Raw genomic sequence first — 12,500 nt, 5'->3', positions numbered from 1 at the left:
TTTGGCACAAGGACAGCAATTTCGGGCGAGAGAATAAATCGATTCCGTTCAACTGGTACTTATTTTATCAACCCCGAAAGGAAAAGTTGACCTCGACAGAATTTGAACTCAGAACGTAAAGACCAACAAAATGCTGCCAAGCATTTTGCCCGGCGTGCTAACGGTTCTACCAGCTCGTCGCCTGGGGTTTGGGAATATTAAAAGTTGCTTTATTAAATTACTAAATATGTCCGCAAATACCTCACGCATTCTGTGTGTGTGTGTGTGTGTGTGTGTGTGTGTGTGTGTGTGTGTGTGTGTGTGTGCGCGTGTGTGTGCAAATATGTGCGTATATATATATATATGCATGTATGTATTCATGCCTGTCTATATGTACGCATGTATGTATGTATCTGTGTATGAATGTACGTTCGTATGATTGTGCGTGTAATATGCGTGTACTGTCGTGGCTGTGCGTGTGTGTGTATGTGTGTGTGTAAGCATGTGTGTATGCATACATGTGAGTATATATATGCATGTATGTATACATGCCTGTCTATATGTACGCAAGAATGTATGTATATGTGTATGTATGTACATACGCATGACTGTGCGTATATTATGTGTGTGCTGTCATGGGTGTGTGTGTGTGTGTGTGTGTGTGTGTGTGTGTGTGTGTGTGTGTGTGTGTGTGTGTGTGTGCTGGCTTGTATGTAGACATGTTTGTACCGCTTTAAAGGAGGTTTAATTTCTATCCTTCCAGTTTGTGATTATTGAAATAAACTAGAAAAATGTTTTGCTTTGTTTTGTTTGTTTGGTTTTAAGAAAACTGATATAAAAGTAATTACTTGTATCGTCCCATGAAACGTAAAAACAATAAGACATTTAGAAACTTGGTAAATTTAAAAACCAAACTCAAAACACAAACAGTGTTGTTGTTGTTGTTGTTGTTGTTGTTGTTTTCTTGTTATTGTGGTTGATGATGAGGAGGAGGAGGAGGAAGAACAGGAGGACCACCACCAGCAGCAGCAGCAGCAGCAGGCGCAGGAGTAGCAGGAGGAGCAGGAGGAGCAGGAGCAGGAGGGGCAGGAACAGGAGGAAAAGAAGTAGGAGGAAAAGGAGTAGGAGGAAAAGGAGTAAGAGGAAAAGGAGGTGCAGGAGAAGCAGGAGGAGCAGGAGCAAGAAAAGGAGTAGGAGGAGCAGGATCACCGAGGTCGTAGTGGTTATCGTCGTTCTTGTTGTCACATTCGCAGTGGCACCAACGACGACGGCAGCGGCAGTAGAGGCAGAGGCAGCAGCAGGGGCAGCAGCAGGGGCACCGCAGAAGAGGGGCTAGCGCGGGCAGCGGGTCCAGTGCGGTCAGAGCCAGGAACGGCGGAGGTTGCGGCGGCAGCAACAACGAAAGAAGTCGTAGTAGCGATCAGTGACAGCGGCAGCGCAGCGACGGCAACGGCGCAGCGGCGGCAGCCCCGGCTAAGATGGAAATGGCAGCAGCCGCAGCGGTAGCGACAACAGTAGCGGCAGCAGTCCGTAGCAGCTGCAGCAACGGGGGAGTGGCAAAGGTGGAGGTGTTGTTTTTCTCTTGGAACGTGGGTGGGTAGTTTTGCTGAATTGCAAGCTGGCAATAATATTGGCTTACTTCCAAATTGTGTTTCCTTATAATTATGCGGAGGATCGTTGCTAAATGAGAATCCCATTTCAAACAAGTATCGATCATCTATCGACGCGTCATCATTTGATAATTAAGTTATCGAGATTTTATTAGTTTATAACAACAGTCTCACTAGTTATAAATATTAATTCTTAACTTTGGCGCAACGCCACGCTTTTGTAAGGGAAAGGATACAGTGTAATTACTGGTACTTCTAAAGACCTCGAGAAAGATAAAAAGCAAGGAATTGACTTGTTCAGGATTTGATCCCTGAACGAAAAGCTCTGTAATTAAATACTGTATAAATAAATATGGAACAATTACCTTGTCACCCGACTTACTAGAAAGAGCAGTCAAATCTCCTTTGAATCATTCTCTACCATCTAAACCAGTCAGGGACAAACTGCGGCCTGTAGGACTTTCTGAACGGCACGCCTAATTTCAGGAGGCACATTACGTTTGTTAGTAGTGTGTGCCGCCTGATCATGTGCCACGCCTCATGCGGCCCGCTTCTCGAAAAAGGTTGCCAATGCCTGGTTCTACATAAAAAGGATAAAACAGGTGATATAGAAAAAAGGCGGGAAGGTCATGGCTCGACTGACTTTGGTTAAAGACCAACTGCAACAACAGCAGCAACAACAGCAACAACAAGAATAACAACAACAACAACAGTAACAGCAGCATTAGCCGTAATAGTAGTGGCAACAGCAACAGCAACAATAAACGACAACAACTTTGAGACATTCTTTCTACTCTAGGCACAAGACCCGAAATTTTTGCTGCTGTTGTTTAGCAGGTGCTGCCTGAGTTATACCATACGGCATTCGAAGGCCATCTGCACTAATCTCTGGCCTCTATCACCTTCATTTCTTCTTAGGAAGAGCCTGTCAACATCACTGTTTCTGAGGAAGTTCCCAGTTGTTGTCAGGATTTTGCAGGTCTTGATATCTATGGGGTGGATTTCCTCTACAGACCAATCAAGTATCCAAAATGTTGGGATCAGCAATGGTACTGCAAATGCATTGTGGGATATTGTTTTGTTGAAAGAGGAGAGTTCCCACTGCCATATTTTCCTAGGTCTGGTGTAATATTCCCGGGTCACTATCTTTATTCACAGTGCCTTCATATGATACATTTTCGTCTATGCCTAGGTACTAGTAACATTTTTTGTGTGGAATGGGGGAGATAGAGCGACCGTTGATGCACAGGTTTTGAATTTGGGGGAGTGACTTGCCTCGTTCTATAACCAAATGTGAACATTTCTTTTGGCCAAATTCCATGCCTATATCAGCTGAAAATTTTGTTATTAATTCGAATTGTTTTTTGACGCTGTTAAAACTTTTATATGTATGCATGCATGTATGTATGTATAGTTGAATTATTGTCGTAATTTTTGCTGGTGGTTTTAATCGTGAGAAGTCAAAAAGTGACTCAAGAACCGAGAGTTTCGTGCATAGTTGGTTCAAACCAAGAGAAACGCCGGAAACGTTGAGTCATTTTGTAATTTCTGCTACTTATTCTTTTCGCTTGTTTGTTCTACTAAGCACACACTCACACACACACACACACACAAACACACAAAAAAACATGCAATCACACACAAATACACACATACATACACACTATAGTTAATTCCTAGTTAATTCTGGAACACCCTGTATAGATAGATAGATAGATAGATAGATAGATAGATAGATAGATAGATAGATAGATAGATAGATAGATAGATAGACGGGCAGGCAGGCAGGCAGGCAGGCAGGCAGACAGGCAGGTAGGTAGGTAGGCAGATAGATAGATAGATAGATAGATAGATAGATAGATAGATAGATAGATAGATATACTGCAAATTCATAAACTCTGTGTGTGTGTGTGTGTGTGTGTGTGTGTGTGTGTGTGTGTGTGTGTGTGTGTGTGTGAGTGTGTGTGTGTGTGTGTGTGTGTGTGTGTGTGTGTGTGTGTGTGTGTGTGTGTGTGTGTGTGTGTGAATTAACTCATTAACTGATCGGAGGAAAACGGAGTATAATAAACAAACAATTCAAGTGAAAACTGGTTTAAATGAGTAGGTTTAAAGCTTATATACTTTTGTGTAATACTTACCAAATATCAATAATAAAGTATCAATGAGAGCTTGCTCGGTTTCATATCTTACACACGTTTCGTTATTTGCTCCATAATAAACACGTTTTGTTTTTATTTTCAATGCTATATTATGATAACTGATCCTCAAGTAGTTATATTCAGTAACTGTAGATCTCTGTTGCTCTCTCGGTACGGAATGAATATGTCCAAGATGGCTGAAATAAGAATTTTTTAAAATGTAACGTTACTATTATGTTTACATAATCGGAATGTTACGTCATAAAGATATTTCGTGTTTTGTAAGTGTGCGCATGTGTATATAAATGTGTGTATGTATGTGTATGGAAGTGTATGCATAGACACGCACACACATACATACATACGTATATGCGTGTGTGTGTGTGCTTGTGTGTATGTGTGAGTTTGTGTGTGAAATATAATAAAATATGGTTTCAAATTTTGGCACAAGATCAGTGAATGTAGGGGAAGAGCGGGGTTAGCAGATCCCAGTGTTCGACTGGTACTTTTTTCATTGACACCGAAAGGATGAAAGACCACATACATACATGCACGCATGCAGGCATGCGTGCATGCATGTGTGCGTGTGTGCGTGCGTGCGTGCGTGCGTGCGTACATACATACATAAGGAGAAAGCTAATTCGAAGACTACAGATCCAATCTATGACTGGAACTGTAAAAATCAGTAAAATTTTCCAGAAGTTTATCATTTAGATATATACGAGCATGTCTAGATATGCAACTATATGCATGAGAATACATACATAAAACATACAAATCTGCACATACATACATACCAAAAAAGGAAATACTCTGCTGCTGATGTTGAAATTTCAATGAAGGAACCTTGGATCTAGGTTAGAAACTGGCTCTTTCTCTATATTGAAATAAAACTGAACAATGGCTGACTGACATACATATATACATACATACATTACATACATACATGACATCTGCAGCAGAGGAAAGAGACCTGCCCTCGTTTGTGACCATGAAATCAACAACATAATTAGGGTAGCTAATGAACTTGAGAGGTATAAAATAAGAACTGATATAGATCTCTCCTCAGAGAGCATTGGTAAAACGTGTCTCTGAAATACTCAGTCTCTTACGTGCTAATTCAGTAGTAGGTAACTCATTTGATCTAAGTAATGAAGCATCATTGTCAAACGACTAAGATCCACCACCATCATTTGCAAAAAAAAATGTTTATGTACATATGTGTATATATATTATATGTTTGTGCATGATTTATTTTTCTATCTATCCATCTAGTTATCTATATGTTGTATACAGATGTGTGTGTAAGTGTATGCATGTGTGTGTGTATCAAGCATGTGTTTGTATAGATTCATCATTCTAGCTATCCAGTCATCTAGGCATTTATCTTGTAGACACAAATATATGCACACATCTTTATTGACGAACAGTTATACACACATACATACACACACACACACATATGTATATATATTTATATACGTATAGGTGTATGTATACAGGCATATGTAAATATATGTATGTATACTGAAACATATTCATATGTATGTTTATACGTATATGTGTATATGCATATACATATGGTGCATATATATATATATGAATATATATCCAATATATGTATATATATATATATATATATATATATATATATATAGTGTATATATGTATATAGTGTAAATAGTGTGTGCATATATATATATATATATATATATATATATATATATATATATATATATATATATATATATACTTATATATATATATACACACACACGTGTACGACAAATTTTATAACGTAGTGTCCCTATGTCGGTCACTAACGAGGCAGGTCATATGTAGGTCTAGATTCATTGCTAGCTATTAGACTAATTACCATCATTGATTCTATTAATACAACTGTCCACTTACATTGAAGTAACGCTCTTCAATACACAATTATAGAAAGCTTTATAAAAAAAATACACATTTTTGAAAATTATATAAGTAGTAGAATGGCAGTAACTATTAGAGTGTTGTGACTCCACCCAGTTGAAATTGAAACCTGACTCCACCCACCGAAATATTTGGAAGTTTTAAATTAATTTCACTGTTTCATGCACTTTATGTATTTTAGAACTGAGAACTATGCAAAGAGATATGTGTACATTCACATGTGCACGTGTATACACAATTTTATGCATGTATGTATGTTTTTATGAATGTTTGTGTTTATGTATATATGTATGTATGTATGTTTGTATTTATGTATGTATGCATTTCTGTATGTATGCATAATATATGTGTGTGTGTGTGTGTGTGTGTGTGTGTGTGTGTGTGTAAATATATATATGTATGTATATATAAATGTATGTGTGTGTATGTATGTATGTATGTATACCAAGCTGATAGACAGACAGACAGACACATACATACATACATACATATCAGACAGGGCCACTATGAATTGTAGCGACCCTAGAACAGCACCTTGTGGAATACCATACACTATTTGTATTTCCTCACAGGTGGCTTCATTAACCACATACATACATACATACATACATGCACGCATGCATGCGTTCGTGTGTGTGCGTACATGCTTACGTACGTACGTACGTACGTACGTACATGCTTACGTACGTACATATATACATAAATACATACATACATACATACATACATACATACATACATACATATACACACATATGCATACATACATACATACATAAGTAAAAAGCTAATTTGAAGGCTACAGATTCTATCCATCACTGGAACTGTAAAAATCTATAAAACTTTCCAGAAGTTTATCATTTGGATATGTATGAGCATGTCTAGATATGCAACTATATGCATGAGAATACATATATAAAACATACAAATCTGCACATACATACATACACACGTACATACATACATATATGCATACAAACATACATACATACAAACAAAAATTCCCTGTTGTTGATGTTGAAATTCGAATGAATGAGCCTTGGATCTAGATTAGAAACCGGCTCTTCCTCTATATTGAAATAAAACTGAACAATGACTGACTGACATACATACATACATACATACATACATACATAGACACAGAGACAGATACATGCATACATACATACATGCATACATAGAGAGATAGATGCATAGATAGACAGACAGATAGATAGATAGATAGATAGATACATACATACATACATACATACATACACAGACAGATAACAGACGCACAGACACACAAGCCCACAGACATTCAGGCAGAAAGCCCGCCATTCACATTTAGTTTATTTTATATTAGTAATATTATTACTATTCTATGAGGCAAAATTCGTCCTACATAATCTCCAAGCTGGTCACTGACACTATTTTCACACCAACAGAAGTGCCGTTAAACAATCACAAAATTTTTTAAGAGATATTTAGAGATATGATAGAGTTAAATTTCACATAAATCAGAATAACAAACAAAATCTTGTCGCACATCCTACCACACGTTTTCTCCATCCGTTTTTTAGTTTTTCAAAGTAAATAATAATAATAATAATAATAATAATAATAATAATAATAATAATCTCAAAGACATTAGTAGTATTGGTAACTAACAGCTTTATTTCGTACTACTAATTGAAAAATAATTACTTCCGTTGATAGATATCTCCATCGCAGAAGTGCGTATGTTTCAATCAAAGAATATAATACCCCACCAAAATTGTAGTGTATATACATACATACATATATATATATATATATATATATATATATATATATATACATATATATATATATATGTATTATGTATATACATGCATATACATACATACACACACATATACATATGAATACATATATATACATATATGCATACATATGGAGATATATACATGTATACATATATATTCATATATATACACATGTATACATATATGTATACATATATATTCACATATATACATATGTATGATACTAACATATCTATACACACACACATACATATAAAGATATATATACAATATACGTGCATCATTCACACACACACACGTATATACACACACACACACACACATATATACACACATACACACACACACACATATATACACACACACATACACACACACATATATACACACACACATACACAAACACACACATATATATATATATATATATATATATATATATATATATATATATATATATATATATATGGGTACAGAACGTCACCAACTGTAAACAACATGTAATACGAAAACAAGCGTGTTAAATATGCAAACAACGAGAGAAAGAAATTGAAAACAGAACAAGTAACACAAAGAAATACCCTTCATCAGTTGTTGGCTATCTATCTACTCCTCATTTCGAGCATTCCTCTCTCTCTCTCTCTCTCTCTCTCTCTCTCTCTCTCTCTCACCCTCTCCATCTTTCTCTTTTTCTCTGTCTCGTTGTTCACACGTGACCATCGGACATCTTTCTTTTCCTCACGTGACCAGCTTTCTTCTCCTGCACAGATATCCTAAGGACTAGACGTCTTCTATCACTCTCTTTTATCTTTTCTCAGAAAATATTTCTTCCAGCGTTCACCATCTTTCCCCTTGTTCTTGTCTAACAATCCTCCATGTTTGTTTTCGTTCGGTTTCCTTGTATGTCTCTACTGTCCCGTTTTTGTTCCCAAATTTGACCGTCCATAAAATCCCAAATTTATATTGGAAATTATGGGAGCAACTGTCTTCGAAGACACATATTGTCGTTGAATGCTCGAAATGAGGAGTAGATAGACTTGTCCTGTTTTCTTGTCCTGTTACTTGTCCTGTTTTCAATTTTTTTCTCTCGTTGTTTGTGTATTTAACTCGCTTGTTTTCGTATTTCATGTTATTTACAGTTGGTGACGTCCTGTACCCATATATATATATATATATATATATATATATATATATATATATATATATATATATTATTTAAATTATATTTAATTCAACGCCACGCATCCATTTCCAAGTAAGTAAGTGTATATATATATATATATATATATATATATATATATATATATATATATATATATATAAACGTATTAATCGAAATACTAATACCTTGTTGTTTTAGATAAAATCTTAACGAGGGCTATATTAAAAGTCAATAAACGTAATCGTAAAGGAGATAAAGTACACGAAATTTAGAACGAAGCCTAAATAGACTTAGATTGGAAAGCAGATGAAAGGAAGTTCTTATGTTTAAAAGAAAATCACAAAAACAAATGTTCCGTATTTAATGATATCGAATTAACGTTATCAAACAGAATATATAATAAACAAAAAAATAAATAGGTTAGATACGCTCAATGATATTTGGCAAGAAATGCTGGAACAATTTGGGAATTTTAGTGTAAATTAAACAATGTATTAATCCTAAAAAATTCTTCTATGCAAACGTTACCCAAACTGTTATATCGGGAGGCTTTTAAGCTACTATATAGCTTTTAACCTACTGACTCCGAATGGAAAGATCAGCAAACAGATCTCTGACTTGTTTTGGAGAATTTGTTGCAATTGCTTCTTCCAGAGTCATATCTCAATGATCTTATTCGTCGCAAAAAGTCATGTAAAAAAAAAATTGCCCGAGATAATCGCTGGGTTTCGCAATTAATTTCGATTATTCCCAAAATTTATTTCCAAGTTATAAAAAAATTCGTTGTAAAAATTCACTTAAAAAAATTCGCCAAAAACAATCGCAGTAATGAAAACTTGGAAATCCAAAATTTCAGGATTGCGGGTTCGGATTGGACCCGGAATGTTCTTAATTTACTCACGGAGTCGGCCTGATTGCAAAATGGTATGATATGTTGGACTACGGCCTCGAGGAGTAAAGTTGAAAAAGTGTGTCACACTGACATTCGCATTTATAATATTAGATGACATTCCATTGGTTACAACAATTGTTCCAGTTGATCCGATCAACGGAACAGCCTGCTCGGTAAATTAACGAGCAAGTGGCTGAGGACTCCCAGATCTACATATATATTATAGTAGAAGACATTGCTCGATGAGCCGCTCAGTGGGACTGAAACCGAAACCACTCAGTTACAAAGTGAGTTTCTTAACCACACAGACGTATCTGTGTATGTCTGTGTGTGTTCATACGCAGTTTTGGAGTTTGATCTAAACAATCAATGTGTGTGTATTATGTATGAATGTATGTATGTATGTATGTATGTATGTATGTATGTATGTATGCGTGGAGGCGCAATGGCTCAGTGGTTAGAGCAGCGGACTCGCGGTCATAGGATCGCGGTTTCGATTCCCAGACCGGGCGTTGTGAGTGTTTATTGAGCGAAAACACCTAAAGCTCCACGAGGCTTGGAGATGGTGATGAACCCTGCTGTACTCTTTTACCACGACTTTCTCTCACTCTTACTTCCTGTTTCTGTTGTGCCTGTATTTCAAAGAATCAACTGTCAGTTAAATACATTTTGACATTTGATGATTACTACGAACGAATGAAATCGCTAATTGAACTTTATGAACATTACAAAATTTTTTTTTTTTAATGTTTAACACATTTCAACATTGTAAAAATTCTTTTTAAAATACAATAATAAAAAAAAACATGAAAACCGGACCATACTGTAACTTTATTCAACTGATATATTATTCTATACACATTTACACAAATTCAGAAATAAACATACATGCATATACATATATATATATATATATATATATATATATATATATATATATATGGTAATATATTCATGGAAATAAGGCGACGAGCTGGCAGAATCGTTATCACACAAAAAAAAATGCTTAGCGGCATTTCTTCCGACTTAACGTTGAGTTCAAATTCCGCTGAAGTTGTCTTTGCCTTTCATTCATATATCCATACATACATACATACATTAATGGAAATGTACGATAAAGTAAGTACCAGTTGAACGGTGGGGACGATGTAATCGACTCACCTACTTCACTGAGATTGCTGGCTTTGTGCCAAAATTTAAAATTAATATATTCATGAAAATGTTGAAATGACATTGGTATACAACATGGAGCTGACGGCCCTCTTTCAATAAATATTTGCAACCATTTCAATCCATTCCACCACTAACGGAGGTTTTAAGACGATTAAACGTTATATGATCTCTGTTTGAAGAAGAATGTATCTTGAGCTGAGTCTAAGCTTGTGACAGATGAATCGAGATGAGTGGTTCACCTTAGATTCCCCGCTAGAGAAATTACGTTTCAAGCATAAAAAAATAACGCATCTCTGCGACAATTTCAACTATTATATCCCATAAAAATCTTGTTGAATGGAATGAGAAATTAGTCACGTGGAGTCGCACTATATAGACACACACATATACGTGTATGTATGTGTCTGTGTGTGTGTACATATAAATATATATATATATATATATATATATATTTACATATATACGGGTATGTATGTAATTTAATTACAGCTTATCGCAGACTGCATTTCTCAATGCTGAACTTAACTATTGTTTGTCAAGAACAACATTATCCAATTGAAGATCTTAAATGAACTTTTTTTTTTTTTTAATTAGGTATTTCGACTTGCTGACGCTTGCCCAAATTCTTCGTTAAGAATTTCAGAAAAAAACATACACATAATTCCTTCTTTGATTCACGAGAGGCTACAATCGGCGAACTTTACTGCTTACGCCACTTAAACTTATCTTATTAGTTACAAATCCTCCGATATGTTCGGTCGAAACCAGTATGCGCGAATAGAATCCCAGTTTATCCGACATAAATTGATATATATATGAGACTTGGCACACTTCTAACGTAAAGCTAAATGGAACACTTTTATGTTTTCGTTCTACAATGTACACAAAAATCTATGTACACAGGCGCAGGAGTGGCTGTGTAGTAAGTAGTCTGCTTACCAACCACATGGTTCCGGGTTCAGTTCCACTGCGTGGCACCTTGGGCAAGTGTCTTCTGCTATAGCCTCGGGCCGACCAAAGCCTTGTGAGTGGATTTGGTAGACGGAAACTGAAAGAAGCCCGTCGTATATATGTGTGTGTATGTGTGCGTGTGTGTGAGTGTTTGTGTGTGTGTTTGTCCCTGCCTCCACCATTGCTTGACAACCGGTGCTAGTGTGTTTACGTCCCCGTAATTTAGCGGCCCGGTAAAAGAGAGACCGATAGAATAAGTGCATGGCTTAGAAAGAGTAAAGTCCTGGGGATCGATGTGTTCGACTAAAAAGGCGGTGCTCCAGTATGGCCGCAGTCAAATGACTGAAACATGTAAAAGAATAAAAGAATAGGAATATATTCTACATCAATCAATTCAAATTCCCAAGAAATTAGCAGAAAAACCTCCTTGTGTGGATGATTAAAATCTAAAAACTGCAAGCAGGGGAGATTACTCTAAGATCAGTTAAACGAAGTTTTTGGACAATGTAAAGATAATGCACACTGGAGTCGGAGCAGGTCATTAAAGCCAACGGAAATGTTTCGTTTTTATTTAGACGAACTCAACTCTGTGAAAAATGTACTTACTCTGTTGACTAGACTAACAGTGAACAATATATTACGTGTGTGCATATATGCACAGGAGTGGCTGCGTGGTAAGTAGCTTGCTTACTAACCACGTGGTTCCGGGTTCATTCCCACTGCGTGGCACCTTGTGCAAGTGTCTTCTACTATAGCCTCGGGCCGACCAAAGCCTTGTGAGTGGATTTGGTAGGCGGAAACTGAAAGAACTTCGTCGTATATATATATATATATATATATATATATGGGAGAATGTACGAAAACAGGTGGTGT

The 12,500-nt window shown here is 36.2% G+C and overlaps 1 protein-coding gene across 3 annotated transcripts in view; it reads right to left on the bottom strand.

Moving 5' to 3' along the window:
• LOC149135341 (uncharacterized) overlaps positions 1 to 12,500 on the bottom strand; it is a 103,021-nt gene that overhangs the window by 13,665 nt on the left and 76,856 nt on the right. For 2 of the 3 annotated variants that reach the window (XM_089354349.1, XM_089354351.1), the window contains exon 3: positions 3,728 to 3,924. In XM_089354349.1, the coding sequence (XP_089210475.1) occupies positions 3,728 to 3,924 (197 nt within the window). Of the gene's footprint in view, positions 1 to 1,592; positions 2,170 to 3,727; positions 3,925 to 12,500 lie in introns of those variants that run through there. The other variant, XM_089354352.1, reaches the window with a different exon arrangement.

This window comes from Octopus bimaculoides, chromosome 6 (assembly GCF_046866305.1).
Source record: "Octopus bimaculoides isolate indiv1 chromosome 6, ASM4686630v1, whole genome shotgun sequence".
NCBI classification, from domain to species: domain Eukaryota; kingdom Metazoa; phylum Mollusca; class Cephalopoda; order Octopoda; family Octopodidae; genus Octopus; species Octopus bimaculoides.
This window is presented reverse-complemented; position numbering and strand designations above follow the sequence as displayed.